Source organism: Schistocerca gregaria, chromosome 8 (genome assembly GCF_023897955.1).
Source record: "Schistocerca gregaria isolate iqSchGreg1 chromosome 8, iqSchGreg1.2, whole genome shotgun sequence".
Lineage (NCBI taxonomy): Eukaryota > Metazoa > Arthropoda > Insecta > Orthoptera > Acrididae > Schistocerca > Schistocerca gregaria.
Window position 1 is genome coordinate 203,227,015 of NC_064927.1, and position 17,600 is coordinate 203,244,614.

General features: G+C 37.5%; 1 protein-coding gene across 6 annotated transcripts in view; it reads right to left on the minus strand.

Annotated features, from left to right (window-relative positions):
* Positions 1-570: 570 nt before the first annotated feature.
* The window catches only part of LOC126285000 (uncharacterized), a 30,898-nt gene continuing 13,868 nt past the window's right edge, over positions 571-17,600 (minus strand). For 2 of the 6 annotated variants that reach the window (XM_049984294.1, XM_049984292.1), the window contains 6 exons: positions 11,313-11,675; positions 10,661-11,230; positions 9,856-9,983; positions 6,998-7,057; positions 5,349-5,833; positions 571-1,312 (listed from right to left, as the gene is read on the minus strand). In XM_049984294.1, coding sequence (XP_049840251.1) covers position 1,312; positions 5,349-5,833; positions 6,998-7,057; positions 9,856-9,983; positions 10,661-11,230; positions 11,313-11,675 — 1,607 coding nt within the window. In that variant the 3' untranslated portion in view covers positions 571-1,311. Of the gene's footprint in view, positions 1,313-5,348; positions 5,834-6,182; positions 6,270-6,997; positions 7,058-9,855; positions 9,984-10,660; positions 11,231-11,312; positions 11,676-17,600 lie in introns of all 6 variants that reach the window. The other 4 variants (XM_049984297.1, XM_049984298.1, XM_049984293.1 and 1 more) reach the window with 2 other exon arrangements.

A 17,600-nucleotide genomic window follows, 5' to 3' on the forward strand; every position in this document is an offset into this window, starting at 1 on the left:
GTCCTCAACTATCAGTCTTTCCTTCTCATACCACACAGTACATTTCCCCAGACCTGGGGTTCTGGGCAACTTCCCTAACCACTTCCCAAATCTAGCCAGTCTCCCATTCAATCCTCCCGACAGGAGTCACTTGCTCTGAAAGCTTCCAAATTTACTGAATATTTGTAAATGTTTTCTCCTGCTGCCATTTGGTGAGGAGACACTTTATCTACCCAATTACACTAAGTCAACAGAATGACAAATTCAAGGCAAGCCCAAGGAGAAATTGCAACCTTATTACCAGCTCAACAAAATGTTGATCATGAAGCTCCACATTTCACCCACTTGTTTCATAGGTATCTCGTAATGACCCACAACAGGTTACTAATCACTGTCACAATAATCAATGCTTCAACTGTTTGCCTTAGTAACTGTTGCATTTTATAAACTTAAGTAATTAAGCTGTGTGACATACATGAAACAACAAACAATACTTTAAAAAAGGGCATCTAATCCCTCAACTAAGTTGGTTTAGTATTCAATGTCTTCAGTGTTTTCACTAAATAGTCTATTGTTTAAAATTCAAGAGAATCAACAAACACGAGGTATATTTCCACAAGTTTTACAGGCTGTAATGGAAATGAGATTTACACTGCCCAGATAGTACGACATGAAACAAAGAAATGGTTAATATTTTGTGGTGTCAAAACTAATTTGTACTCTATGGAATAATGATAATTTAAAAACTTTTCACTGCTCTCATTCACAAAACTGGAGACTATTTAAATAATAGTCTTTCATTTTTTAAAAAAAACAATGAAAAATCAGCACCATCACACACTTCATGAAGGTTATTTGTTATTACAAAACAGCAAATATTATGTGCCATTTAAGAGCAAGGATACTCTCTGGTTCATTTACAATGAATTAACATGCTAAATCTGTTTACAGTAGCAATATAGTTTTAAAATAATGTATTAATGCACCAGTCTTCTCTCCATTTACGATTTATATACAAAAGAACCACCACAAGCAGTACAAACTTCACAGCACACACACTCGCTCTTGTTTCACTCATAATAAAATAATTTTTAAAGAACAGTAACACAGTGAAGTTTCAATAAATTCATTCCTGAAATCAGGAACATAATCACTTTGCATTCCACACAATGCACTATCAGTCCTCAAACTTTATAGAGTTAACAGCAACCGAGATCTGTCCTCCACGGTATGAACCACGTTTTTTCTTCGTTTTCTCATGTCTAAATGATTTTCCTCTCGTGAACTTCAGATCTTGGTATGCACGTTCACCCCATGAACCTCTTGCTCCTCTCTGAAATTTTAAAAAATTTTAGTTTTGCTGCACACAAATTTGCACTAAATTTGCTAACCAATTATTCTGAATCTGAACTGTAAAGAATTAAGTTTATTCAAATCTATATATTTACTTATATTCCTCCACGAATCACTGACAAGCTCGGAGCATATTATCTACAAACCACGTAATTTGGAAACATTCTATGATTACTAAGAATGTTATCTTATAGCATCTCTTCTTCACTCAAAGGTTTGCCAATCCAGAAAATTAAGCAACTATTAACTAGAGGGGCTAGAAAAACGAGTGAGGATAAGAAAATAATAAGCACAATATTCTGAGTGTTGTTTTAGAGAGGAGGCTGAAGTCAAATTTTCCAGCAACAAAATCTGGAGGATCACTGGATCTAGAGTAACCAGTAATAAGAGAGCAATCTTAAGGCTTTGCAAACCCATTCAAGTAAGTCCCTAAAACTAACCTCTTATCAGAACAGAACAGTTTAGTGCTACCAACTGCTTCTGAACAGCATTAATGGTCACACCATGCAGTAAATAGGTAAAATTCATCCGCTCAAATTGGTTTATACACTTACATAACAATTTTCAACATATATACGGGGTGTATGTAAAGTCTGGGAACACTCCATTACTTATTGCACAAGAACCAAACATTGTACAGATATACATATGTAGTCATTTGGAAGAGAAACCCTGAAAGTTTTTATTTTCGTGTATACCGCCACAGTGTGGTTTGGTAATTTGCCGATAGTCAGCGCTAGCTGCAAACATGGCGAGTTCAGGCGCGGAGCGAGCCTTCTGTGTGCTTGAGTTCAAGAAAAACAAGTGTGCTATAGCTGTTCACTGGATGTTTAGAACTAAGTATGGTAAGAAGCCACCAACAACGACACATTCATGTACCACCTCTACCACATGATGTAGTAGAGCTTCAAGAGACTACAGGAAGTGACTGTCACAGTCGACAATGCCATGCTGGGACAGGTATGCCAAGAATTCAATTACAGTATTGACATCTGCCTGGTTAACATATCAAATGTTTTTTTTTACTAATGTCTCTGCCACCATTGCTGATTTCATTATTCCAATTTCACCAATTCATTTATTATATTGATGTACAAATTTGAAATGTCTAAAAAATAATACCACCACAGTAAATACTAGGAATTCAACTCAGTTGCCCCAGGACTCCAAACAGACCATATGTTTAGCACAACCATGCTGAAAGAAGGCAATGAATTCTGCTGAAACTACATCCTACAGGGTTAGTCAGAAGAAAAGGCACATGCTTTCAGCGATGACATTATTGGTGATTCTGGACAGAAGAACTTCAAATTAACATATGCCCTTTTCTTAACTGTATCAGACATATAGCCGTTTGAAAAGAAACCACAGGCATCAGTCACATGTGATGTTTCACCAGCTTTCACAGGTGAATACGACCGAAGTGACAGTGATCATCCACAGGTTTTGCAAAGGGAATTCCAGAGCCAGTTCAGAAATCATCTTTTCCTAATCACAGAGTTCTGGATAGCAAGGTGTAGCAGATTACACGAGTAGTATGCTTCCCAGCGTACATGTATCTGAATGTCGGGTCCAACAGGATCTTAGTGAATTTGATAACATTCTTGCACTAGTAGAACAGTCCAACTGTCAGTCCTAGAACAACACCTGTGCAGCTAAAAGCTCAGAAAATTAAGAGGAAATACATTCATATGACTTATTCACAATCAAATATCATTGTCCCTCAGAGCATGTACATTTCCTCCTGGCCCACCATTTATAATTTTTCAAACTGGCAAAATAATTCAGAATCCATAAATACTGACTGGACTGGGAAAGCAACATCTGAAATGTGGTGTGCAGCCTGCATTTGTAAAACTTGTTCTTGAAATACATGTCTCAAGACAGTCAAATATTTCATTTATAACAGATACTCTACTTTTCTCAATACAGTAAAACATATTCATTGCCTAATAAAGCAAATAGTAAATGTGACAATTTGTATCTCATACTGATGCCACAGACCATCTGTAGTAGCCCACTCCTCTCTCACGTTACACAATTTTATACATCACAGCATAACAAAAAATCTGAAAGTCACTATACTTGTCATTCCCAAAGGGAATATGACAAATATTTTCAAAGTTGATGCAATGAATACAATTAAACAAGTCATGTTTATGGAAGCAATTCACATGTGCTGTATCATGTCCAACAGAAAACAGATACTTTAGCAACAAGTACGTTCCACTAGTTTATTGTAAACTGTTGAATACTGTCAAAGACAAAACCAGTGTGGAACAAAAGTATTAAATTAGAATCATGATTAAAATTCTGTTTCACTGGAGTACCAACAAGATGTGACATCCATTCATTTCAATCCATATGCATCCCCCGATGAGATAGTACAAATTAATGTTGTTCACTGAAAGTTACATTGAATACACTTTATTTACCCGATTAGACGAGGTTTTTATTACTAACTTCATCACTCAAAAAATACTGGGCAGTCATTCACATATCAAATCATTGCTGCTGACACCAATATTTACACTGTTTAATAGATGATTATAGGGTCATCTTACATTTACAGGTGAAGCTTTGGCCATTGAGGTTTTCTACAAATTTATTTTGAAGAATTTTAAAGTGTAGCAGGGTTTGGCAAATAATACTTTCATTCGAATAGGTTCAAGATTTCCTGATATGCATAAGCGTTCAATACAGTATCAATTTTGCTCTATCATGTGACATTCGACTCACAGTGCTAGTGCAATGCATAGTTGAGAAACTATGAATTAACCACTACATTACTTGATTCTGAATCCCAGTCAACATTTTATTTGCTTCTGAGAAACAAACAATTTATCAACTGGGCTGCAAATGAGAAATTTGGTCATTAATCATGTAAGAATGCTGGGGAAACCATTACAAGATGGTGACATTCAAATGAAATCAGAAAGAAAATTAATAAAGAATTAAATGCCTAACAACTAAAAATCAATCAGCAATCATCATCGTAAGAATAGATAATGGCGAAAGGACCCGCTGTGGAGATAATACAGAGACAGACAGCATTAGATTGCAGAACAAGTGAAATCTGGAGAACTGTACTGAATCACAATTGGGATCTATTTACATACTAGTTGCTGTTATATACGACCATTCTTAGAAGATATTGCCATCCACATTTCACTGTTGCTCAAGTACAGCACTCCAGATGGGCTGGAAGGGGTACAGTGACACCATCTTGGCTGAGAAGTTTTAACTACAATCAGTGTGGTGAGGGAGAGTGTTGCACAAGCAGCAAATTTCGCTGTGCTGCCAACCATGGGAATCTACACTGTATTTGGGCTTTTAACAAATGCCTACACATTTAAACTGCAGTTTGCCTGAATCCATTTATAATCTGAATTGAACTGACTGTAAAATAGGGCAAACACTCAACAATAGCACACATTTTTGCAGGAAATTGTAAAAGTCTACTTGGAAGATAGTGGCATACTTAAGGGTTTTGTGCACCAATGTTGTTGATGCTCATTGTGAGGTATGATGGGAACGAAGAGAGGCTGAGTGAGTTGCTGGTTCTACACAGCCAGTGAGAGAGTTCTGGGCAGACAATATATATTTGGAGACAAGAGACATTGTAATCATCTCTTATCAGTTGATAAACGAAATCGACAATGAAGACATACATTTTACAGTTACCTTATTAGGGTGATACCACAGGTGACAGCACAACTAAACAAAAAGGTAGTGAGGATAAAAATTGAGTTAAACTATTTTTATTTATTCCTCCTTGTATTGTTAAAATATGGATGATCAGTAAATGGCAAAGTTTAGAATATGTGTAACGTAAACTTTTTAGGCAGAGACCTTACTTAGGTCAATGAAAGTTTGTAATACTGAGTAGTCAGAGTATGTGAAACTTATTTCTCCCAAGCAGCCTCTTAAAGAAAGTGACTCATCTTATATTCAGGGTCATCTTAGACTATTAAATACGTTAATTTACAACCAAAATTAAGGTGAAATTTACTCACCAGTCATCAGCATTGTCAAATTTAATTTTCTTATTCTCCTGCTGACCTCCAAATGAGTCTCTCTTCTGGAAATTTCCTTGTCCTCCCCTACCACCACCAAATCCTCCCCTGCCTCTCCCTCCTCTATCACCACCACGACCACCTCTAAATCCACCTCTCCTGTCACCATCACCCCAACTCTTGCGGAAACCTCCTTTCTCGCCGTCACCATCACCATCCCCATCTCCCCAGCTTTTACGGAAGCCACCACCTCCACCGAACGAATTCCTATTTCCTCCACCTCTGCCACCCCAACCACCTCTTCCACCTCTGTCACCACCAAAACCACCTCTACCACCTCTTCCTCCTCTGTCACCTCCACGACCTCCTCTGAAACCAAAACCACCTCTGTTCCCTCTAAAGTTCCCACCACCACCGCGTCCACCAAACGAACCACGACGATCTTCCCAGAATTTTTTCTGCCCGCCCTCATCTTCATCTTCATCCTGGACAAAAGAGAACAAAAAGTTAGACTTGCCACAAGACAACGTGCACAATGGGAGACGATCTGCAGCATGTGTAGATACCTGTAAACAAGGAGGCGAAAATTACAACTACAATGCCATGTTCATGAAACTTTTGTAACAATATTAAAGATCTACAGAGAAACAGGCCTGACCCATGGCTGGCTTTCACTGCAACAAACTGTTGCTGGCTCTGACACTTTGAAACAATCTGAAAGACTAATAAATACTAAGGCAACAAATATATGAACTGCCATTTTTAACTAATCATCTCCCTTGTGACACTTGTCTTGCTTCAGTCTGTCAGACAGCCAGTATTTCCATTCTTTACCTTTGCGTCAAATGAATTGTTTCTCAGCCGTGGGTCAATTTCAACCTCGTCTGAACGAATTCTCCGAAAAGGTGATGACCTGCGTCCCTGCAATGGCACCAACCCAAAATACTGACTAATTAATACATGGACATGGCTTTGCTTTTAATATAAACATCACGGCATTACAGATCAACTGTTCCAGAGCTACCATGAAGCAAAACTGAAGTAAATGTGTACAAAGGTGGTGATGAACAATCTCCATCCAAAAGCATTGACAAAACTGCACATTAACTACATACCAACATTTACTACTAATTAAAAATATTTGCATACTGCAAAAAAGTTACACATTTATATTTCTACATTTTATTCTTCTGAGATAGTAGCATATCACTTATCTACAACTTAAAAATCCAACAATGGAAAAGCCAGGATGGAATTTAACAATATTACAAAAAGGAAAGTTACTACTCACTATATAGTGGAGATGCTCAAATACAGATAGGCCCAACAAAAAGACAGTCACAAATTAGCTTTTGGTCAGTATAGCCTTCATCAAAAATAGGCAGCATGTGTGAGCTGTGTTTGCACGTGTATCTATTTTTGACAAAGGCCATACTGGATAAAAAGCTAATTTGTGACAGCCTTTTTGTTGCTCCTACATGCAACAAGGCCTTCTCTGCTATATGATGAGTTTTCATAACATTAGTAAAAAATCTGATAACCATTAAAATTTTAACACTGTCTTTGCAGAATTACTTCCTCACACTGAAAACAGAATTTAAATGTGTAAGTGTATTCTGTATATTGTATAAAAAATCTATATGGCTTACCTTTTCACCATTCATGGTTTCACCTTTGACAAAATTGTTGTAGTTGTTTGCAGGCTTCTTCTGAAGAAAAAAAGAAAAAAAAAAGCTTTAATGGTGCACACACAGAGAGAGGGAGAGAGTGTGCGCGAGAGTTCACACAGTTCACTGGAAGCAATGTCTATGATTCCCTGATTTTAACACTACTGGAACTGAGAATTCATGTGCGAAAACCACATGCACAACAAATCTATACACTGACAGCTCTGCCATCCAGATATTTCCATAAGTATATGGTCTGTGTCACTGGGAGACAAAGGTTCAGCCCAAGTTCACTGACAAACATTCAGCCCAAGCTCATTAACAGACATTTGGTCAATGACAGCTTTAGACCCAAATGAATAAGAGACTAAACAAAAGAACATCCTTGTCTCAATGTGAAATGAGGGATAACTGAATCCTATTTTTTTTAGCAGGCAATTCCACAAGAACCCAGAAATGGAATGTCAGTTCCATGATGGACTTTAACATGTGCACGTTGTCTTTATGTAGAGTTGTCAAATTTACAGGCCTCTCTTCAAACGCAACCTGCAAGGGGCTATCACTTAATTTCCAACAAGCAGCTACAACAATTATTTTCAACAGAATGCTAAATGACTTCCAATATTTACAGGGAATGGCAACAACAAGAATACTCTGAACACAGATTGCTATTAAACAAATTTGAACCTGATCCTAGATTTTCACTATTTATATAGAATTCAATTCGTTTACAGCCTTTTATACCTCCAGATACCTTTCTTCCTCACAGGTACAATTCAAATCCCTTTCATTTCCAACCTCAACTTTTCTGGGCTTTCTACTATTTACATATATTTAACACATGTAACGAACAACCTTACAATTTATGACCAAAAAATCTGACTTTTTTTGCAAGAGAGAGAACTGCCCTTCTTTTGTCTACAGTTTTGTAAGAGTATAGACTGTCAATAGCAAAGTATCCAACATGACACTTTCAAAAAATTTCTGTAATTTTCCTACATCAAATATTTGACTACCACACACGAAATTGTGTTGCAACAATTATACATCATGAAAATTTATTAGGGAGCCTTACTAAAATTTGTTGTGTAATTGTTAAATGTGTAGTGTACAAAAACACTACAAAAACCTCCGACAGGTGCTCATTACTATGTTGAACAAAACTAACCACAGTATCTAGCTTTGGCTTTAATTACCATAAAAGAAACAGTCATGGCTAAATGAATGATTCAATTGTTTGGTTGTAAATGGAATGGAAATCTTATTAGTCACAAGTGCAATACACAAAACAAATGTACACACGAGAGAAGGGACTCAAGAATACTTCACATTTATAAAGCCATATGTTAAGCAAACAACATTTTGAAAATTCCATTCAATGCAATCAATTTTATCAATCCATTTGCTCCTAGTCTATGCAAAATACCAAAATGAGGAGTAACTGACAATTCAATATCAATGTGGAGGAAGCAGGTCATCAGTACCAGGAAAAGTTTGCTCTTTTAATTTTGGGTCTCTGGGTCAAACAAATCATTGCTGACTCATCTATCAAAGCAGAGATCTAGGGACTCCTCCCTTTGTGCCAACAGGGAAGAGATTTTGAAATATAGTTCCAATGCAGACTAGGGTATACCTTCCAGCAATTTGCTCAAACATGGTTATCAATAACTCAGGAAATATTTTTGCTCAACAGTTACAAGACTGAAAATTTTTACAATTTTCATTAATACCCACATTTGATGGTGCAGCAGAGAACCTAACCTGAAATACACTCAGAACAGACAAGAATGGCACAGAGTTTACATAAGACCTTGGGGACATCAGCGACATAGTGGAATACTGCAGAACAGATGACACACAAAGAGCACCGAAGGAAAATAGATGAGTGTATGAAGATGGTATCTATTCTTTCGGACATGCTTGATTACCATTGGTAATCTTGCAGTTCTTGAATTAAATTACAATGAAATCCAGACCATTAGCTGCTTACAGGCATTGATAAATATTAATGGGCACAGTTGAAAATGTTTGCCACGAGTGGGACTCAAAGTCGAGATCCACTCTTACATGGCAGATGCTCTATCCAACTGAGCAATCGAGGACACAGTGGATAGTGCGATTGCAGGAACTTATCTCTGGCACACTCCCCGTGAGACCCACACTTCCAACTTACTGTCCACAGACTAAATTTGTAGTGCCTCTGCCAACTATACTCTTTACTCATGGCAGTCAATCTACCAATTCCCATAAGAGTTCAAGCAATGTGAGTGCTTCTGCATTGCTTAAACTCTTACGGGAATTTGTAGACTGACTGCTGCGAGTGAGGAGTATAGTTGGCAGAGGCACTACAAATTTATTGTGTGGACAGTAAGTTGGAAATGTGGGTCTCACAGGGAGCTTGCCAGTGGTAAGTCCCTGCAGTCGCACTATCCACTGTGTCCTCGATGGCTGTCAGTGTGTCTACGATGTAAGCAGGAGATCCTGGGTTCGAGTCTAGGGGCACACATTTTCAACTGTCCCCTTTGACATTTATCAACACCTGTAAACAGCTTATGATCTGGGTTTCATTGTGGTTTCAATAGATGAGTGAGGTGGAAGGAAATAGAGGCGGCCTTCAGTCATCAATATAAGGATAATACATTAACTGGGTGTTTCACATAAAACATGTTACTTGCAATCACAGCCTCACTGAATTTCTTCTTTTGGTCTCCTGTACATCATTTTAACAAGCTACTCAGGGTAACTGAAAATGTTACATTCTTATAACCAAAGCATCAGCTTCGCCAAGCAATGCATATGGATTTCCATTTGTTTTCTGCATATTACATTGACAAACTCACCTTGGGTTGTTCATTATCTTCATCATCATCATCGTCGTCATCGTCATCATCATCGTCCTCCTCCTCTTCCTCAGGATGGGGTCGCTTGACACCCCCTTGTGCTTGTTTCACTGCAGGTGATGGTTTTGCTACAATTAAGAAATGACGTTAATTTTTCTATAAAAGTGTAGTGCAGAAAAAGTTGAAATTAATTATTACAATGCATGAACAGTAGTATAAAAAGGATCCACACTACTACACTATTTCAAATGCCATGCGAACAGATTTTTACAAGACACATAGGTGGCAGAGTGTTAATACATTACATGAGTAATTAAAAAATTAGATCATATAATGACAACATAATGCATTTAAGAAAGAAAGCCTAAAACAGACAATTATTAAAACTGACGAGTCATCTTTTGATGAAGTAGTATTCAGTCTACTCAACATTTTGCCTGTGCTACAGACATTTGAGTTCACTATAGATTTAACTCATAATGAATACAATTTAAACTAGTAGATCGAAGCTCACAGCGATGCCTTCTATGTTTAGAAGGAAGAAAAAGACTGCGAAAATATTATGTAGTAAACAAGGTATGAAGGAAATTCATGTTTAATTGTGATGGAAAGCAATGATACACACTAAACAATTATCACTGGCTTTCTGTAATAGACATTTTATGGGCTTAATAATCTGACCAATTTCCAAACAGGGAAATAATATCATAAAATAATCTTTGTTAAACACATGCATACAGAGTTCATATAACTAAAATCATCTGCATTTGCATACACTATGCCAACAATAATGAGATTAAAGCACCTGGTTTATCCTCTGAACTGTCAGAGTCGTCATCAGAAGACTCCTCTGCAGCAGCAGCCTTCTTTGGTGGTGGTTTGGTAACATTTTTCTGCATTGTTGGTCTGGCTGGCACCTTTGCTGGTTCATCTTCATCTGAACTGTCAGAGTCATCTGAGCTCTCCTCTGCCTTGGCCTGCTTGGGTGTTTGTGAGGTCTTCCCAGGTGGTATTTTTGCTATTTGAAGTGGCTGAGGAGTTTTCTTAGCTGGAGGCTCATCGTCAGAACTGTCATCAGAGTCGTCAGAACTTTCATCATCAGCAGCAGCAGCAGGTTTCACTGCTGCTTGTTTCGATTTCTTGACTACTGGTGTACTTTTCTGTGCTACAAGCTTAGTTTTCATCGTCTGTGGGGCTTCTTCATCTGAACTATCATCTGAATCTTCTGAGGAACTCTCCTGAGCTGGAGTGACAGGTTTCTTTGCAGATACTGCCTTCTGAGGAGTTTTGGCACCCGCCTGTACAGGTGTCTTCATCCCCTTCTTCTGAGCTGCCAATTGGGGTTTCGGTTTTACCGTAACATCGTCTTCAGAACCTAATGCAGAGAATTTTTCAGGAATATTAGCATTCAAAGACATCAAACAACAATAATAAAACATAGCAAAAACATTACTCACTATCATCAGAATCAGAACTAGATTCTTCTTTTGCTTGCGGCTTTGCAGCTACTTTTTGAGGAACATTTGCTTTTGGCTTCACTACAGCAGTCTTTGACGGCTCTTCCTCCGATGACTCTTCTTCACTGCTATCTTCCTGAGGTTGAGCTGGCTTCTTCTGCACAACTGCCTTTGCAACAGCAGGTTGCTTCTGTTGATTTTTCTGCTGCTTTTGATTCTGCACTGGCACTTTAGCTGCAGGTTTGGTCTTTGGCTGTTCATCTTCAGACGATGAATCGTCACTGCTGCTTTCTTCAGCTACAGCTTGCTTTTTCTGGTTTGCCTTTGCGACAGGAGTTTTCAACTGTGGAGACTTTGCAGGAACTAGAACAATATTAACAATTTACAGTTAAGGCTAATATGAAATAGAAAAACCAACAAGAAAGCAGAAGTTCCCTTACATTTCAAAGTAACATTGCTGGTGACTGTTACAAATAAGTTCAATTCATTAATTGAGTCACACAGGACAAACTCCAGGGTTTGATTGCAAAGGCAATAATTCCCATCTTAACAACATATTACAACTATCTTAAATCGCAATGAGGTCCACATTGAAGTGCAGGACCCCAACAGTTCGGAATGTTTCACAGTTGCATCTCATCACAACCACCCCAATAACACCTCCAGTAATACCATACTCTAAAGCTGCATTCTGAAAAACTTACTATCTACTCTTAACCCCAGAAGCCTTAAATTCTTTACAGCTGGAACTATTGGACCAATTTAACCTAAACATTTTACACATGACTTAATGGAAAAATGACAGACACTCTTTGCACCCCAGAACTGATGGTGTGTGCAACTTAAAATAAATGAAAATGACCAATATTGCTCACAGGTCATGCTAAATCAAACATTCACTAGAACTCTATAGTACAGCCATTTGATACAAACCACAAAAAGCTTCCTCACTTTTGAACAGCAGATGTTTACCTGCTATTATATCATAGGTGAATAATTGTTGTTGTAGATATCCCATTTGCCCAGAAGCATCAAGCCACAGCAAATTCAAGAACATTAAATAAGACAAAACTTGTATAAACAAAAAAGTGCAAGCTCTCTGAACATACTGACAAGGACTGATCCTTACAATCTTTCATGATGAAGGGAAAAATCCAATCCACACCATCTAGTGTTGCAGAAGTGGGCAACACTGGCAGCCAACATGGGAGGGATCGAGTTACCTCCAGGGTAAGAAGTCTTCCTCTACCAAGTGACAATGGCCTTCCACAGAAGATAAGAATGGAGAAGTGCAAAGCACTCTTGCCCTTGAGATGAAAAACTGTCCCTCAAGGCAGAAGTGCCAATGAAAACAGGCATAGACATACAGGATTAATAATCTTTTAAGTATTTTGTATTAGCTGAAAAACTGCTAATGCTGCTAACAAGGAAACCCTTTCCAACTGGGGAGTAAGATGGGAACTCAAATATGGAAAACTACATGTGGTATCCAATACACAGTTACCATGGGGAGCACGAGCAAATCATCAGATTCTGAAGAACTTGCACAAACAGGATGGAGAGAGCCTGAGCTTTTTGAAAACAGGCAGAACAAAAATGAGCAGAAAAATTCACTTCTGAAAACTGGAAAGCTTCTACAGAGGATATTCTTACCAAACAACATACTCATTACAGCAATACAAGAAATAAAATTTACAGACGAACATGCCACTAAAGGAGGAAGCTACAGAATTTTCAAAGGAAGAGTAGGGGAAAGGTTTTATGAAAAACAGCCCACATTTTGAAACTGCTTTCATTGTCAACTGCAAAATTTTAGATTCCATTAGAGATTCCCAGTCACTTAATGGAAGACTATCCATGCCATCCTTTACACACACCAATCAACCACACTAATAAAACAAACAGAAGACAGAAATTTTGGGAAGAACTAAGAAATTACTGCCAAAATTCCAAAGAAACTCACTATAATACAGCCACAAGCTTTAGTGCACAATTGGGCAGAGAGAAAAACCAGATGCATTGTTGGGAACTACCCACATTACAAATGGACAAAAATGCCGAAACACTAATAGGACTCTGCAGAGAACCAATCCTGTAATTAAATTCACTGCTTTTAGGCATCTCCCCAGAAAACAGCAAGCTCTCAAAACCCAAATTTAGATGAATTTCAAATATATCCAAATAATCCTCCCAAGAAATCTAGACTATTAAGATAATAAGGAATTTATGTTTCATCCTGGATAAATAGTTGTTAGAATTTAAGTAAAATTCCAACAAATGAATACGAAGTGATAAGCCAAACCCAGGACTCAAAAATAACATTGAAAAACTCAAACAATGAAGTAACTTTTGCAATAAACTGGAAACAAAAAATCCTGAAAATTGCAAACAAAATTTTGTTTGAAGATCAAAATAAAAGTCTCTTCTTGAAAACCAAAAGCCATGTGTAGTGAAATTTCTGATGTCATTAAACATCCACAACACAAAATGCATGGCTAAAATGGAATAAAGCCAAGAATGTGCAGAACTGGATAAGATTCCTTGAAACAAGGGAGTAAACAGAAGCAAGGAATACCAAGACCAATTATGGTAAAATCAGTGACTGCAAAATGAATACAAGAAATTTTTACAACACTTTAAAAGGAAATTAAATATCAACACAGTTACTGAAGAAATAAATCTTTAAAACAGATTCTCCAATAAAAGTCAATAATAATGTAACAGAACAAAGGATCTAAAAAACTTATCAGCTCTGTCAAATTCAGGAGAACCTTTGACTAAGCTGATACAAAGTCCTGTGTGAAAAAATTCAATGAACAACACAGCTTATATAGTAAAACCACACCTCTAATTATGTAAACACTACCAAGTGTCATGTCTCTTCCCACTGTTCTTTAATTGTGTTCTTGGGGGGGGGGGGGGGGGGGGGGGTGTATGAATTATGACCAACAATTTAAAAGATACTGATGCATATGAAACGTCCAGAACCTGAAAATATCTGAGCACAATATCAGAAGAACAAACATTTTCCATAATGTGTACACCTAAAAATACAGGCTTCTTTCAATTATTATAGTTAAGTTTTATTCACAACCTACTTTTTGAAAATACATAGGTGTATAAGATGGAGCCTAACTTGAAAATATGAATATGATATTTGTTGTGAAAATTCACATTTACTACAAATACAAAATTTTTGTTACATTTGACTGAAAAATTAAAAATGGAATTTGATGTAGGAAATCATTAAAAACAATATTTTCAATAGGGAAAAAACTACAAGTTGCAAATATTTTACCCTTCATTCGATAACTAGTTTCAGGCCAAGATCCATTTTCAAGTCAACATAAAAAGTCTAAAATGGTTAATTCTGAAGCTGTCAAAAATATGTATGTTTATAGTGTGTACAAATAACTATGCACCCATGTGGAGTTGTTAGTCTCCCACAGGGCACCTCCCCAGGTGGTGGATAGGGGAATGTTCACTTGATATGGTGGACACCGAGGAAATAAAATACCAGGACAGACCAAAACTAGCGAACTGCTGCCTTGTAGCAAGAAGTAGGGTCTCCAAGGCTAAGGGAACAAAACACTGGGGGGGGATTGCCCATCCTCCAGTAGAGCTTGGACATAGGGTTGACAGCCCACTGTAAAAACACCTGTTACAAAACTTCAACAAAAGCCAGATGGATAAAGAATGCCTGACAACACAGGCTAGGCTGTTGAGGACAGACAATTATGGAAAGAAAAAATATATAGTGTAAATTGGATTTATTCATCAGTACTGACATTGATATCACTATACCACTGGAACTCAAAGTGATGCTAGACCAAATAATGAACCTGAAGCTAAGCATCATAGCATTACAAGTAGTAAGATGGACCATGAGTGGAGTCCTAGTAAAGAAAGTAGCAAACATTATATAGCTCTAGTGAAAGGAAACGAGTTTGGACAGGATTTGTGGTGCATTATCAACTAAAGTGCTTAGTACTGGATTCAACCCCATAAACCCAACATTATCAACACTTAGGATAACAGGGAAATTCTCTAATTACTCCATAATTAGCCCCCACATACCAACTGCAGAATCTGAGAATGAGAAGAAAGAAGCTTTCTACAAATCTCTAGAAAGAGCACATGATGAATGCCCACGGCACAATACAAAAAATACTCACCAAAGACCTAAATTCCCAGATGTGTACGAAAAGATCTATAGATCAATAATCGACACCTATAGTAAACATGTCTTAGCAATGACAATGGGGCGAAGCTGATACCATCTGTTATATCTAGAAACATGGTGGTAGGCTCAACATTGTTCCCACACATGGACAGCACAAGATGGGAATACAATAGATAGACCATGTACTTAATTGATGCATGACAAGTCAGACTTATTGGATGAAAGGAGTTGAAGTCCAAATATAGACACAGATTACTTCCTAACTTAGGTACAGGGGAGCACAAGAATATCCACTCCAGTGAAATGAACCTGGCAAAGGACACAGAAATACAACAGCTTTAGAATAATAATAATAATAATAATAATAATAATAATGAGAGGGTAATTCAGACCCAAGAAAACACTGGAGAATGTAACACTAAAGATCAATAGGAAAGATAAAAAAGACAGTGCAGACGGCAACAAGCAAGATACTTGGGAACAGCATAATGCAAACAAGCACCTTGTGGTTCGATACAGAATGTGGGACAGTAACAAACAAACAAAATGAAGAATACAGATGGACATTACAACCATGTTGTCCCCTGAGGATAATGAAAAAATATAAAGAAAAACAGAATTGAAAAAGGATCCACCACAGGAAAAAAGAGGGAGTGGATGAAGGCAAATATTGAAGAAATGGAGCTTCTGAAGTGCAAACAAGGCAAAGAAATCTTATAGGTACATGAATAAGGCACAAATTAGAAATGTACATCCTGAAACTGGTTAAACTAGTATGGGAGGAAAAGGAAGTGCCTCAAACAAGGACAGTGGGGATTATATACCCTATATATAAGGAGACCAGATGGAATGTGGTAACTATAGAGATATTAGTATGGGATATGGGGCTGTAGCAATGTGGATTTATCCCTGGTATGTCAACTATAGACCGATATTTACCCCAAGACAAATTCTGGAAAAATTCTGGGGCCGGAACATTGTTTTTATGTATTTTAAAGTAGCGTACAATAGTATACACAGAACCAACGTATCTACCTCTGGTGGCTTGAGTATTCCGGGGCAGGAGCCTGATGAGGTTAGTAAGAATGACAATGAAAGAAACACAAGACTGCATAAAAACTACAGGAATGTTGCCCAATAATGTGGAAATTAAAAATAGAGTACAACAAGGTCATGTGCTGGCATGCCGCCTATTCAACGCCACCTTGGAGAAGCTGAGGAGAGAAGCAAATATCTTGAATAGGATAATGATTTTTCATAAATCTATGCAGATACTGGCCTAAGCAAATGACAATGTAGGGAAAAAACAAAAAAGACCAGTAGGAACATTGCACTAAATATTAATGAGCAGAAAACTAAATAGCTAGCAGCTGGCAAAGTGCACAGGGAGAACATGCCAGCCAAAATAACCGATTGACAGTTATACCTTTGAAAAAGTCTAGCATTTCAAGGACCTCGATTCTATTGCAACCAGCTAATGATACGTCTTGGTGATGACTATGAAGATGGTTTCAGTGTTGATTTCCGCAACAGTGACGATGGGAGCTCAATGAAACCACCATTGTCACTGTAAGCTGGTGAGTGAAAAGCTATGAATATCTTGTTTATTGCATTACTGTCAAAATCTAGAGCAAGACATTAATACCTCGGTTATTATTTATATTGTAAACTATAAATCATACTGTTTCAAGGTACCTGCCATAATCAAATGCTTATTTCCAGTACTTCTTTGCTCAGTTACCAAAAGTGTGTGCTTTGTTATACTGATGTCTACAGTATTATGCGGTTGTTTATTTGCTGTCATTGTGGTAGTAACTCAAAAATGATTTGCAATTGCCCAGCAAGTTACATTTACGAAGTGGAACAGAAAGCCAATGGCCTGCAGTGTGTATAGAGGTGGTTGTTACATCATTCCCATTAACATGTGATTCTTAGTGTCACACAAAAACATGTAGCACAGAAAAATGCAATAAAAACAAATCAACAATTACATTATTGGTCACATGCAGTATTAGCAACTAACAAGTTATAGCTTAAGGCAGCAGAGCAATAGGACAGCATTAGAAGACTGTAAGCTAATTTTCTAGTTGTTGCCCTGTACACAA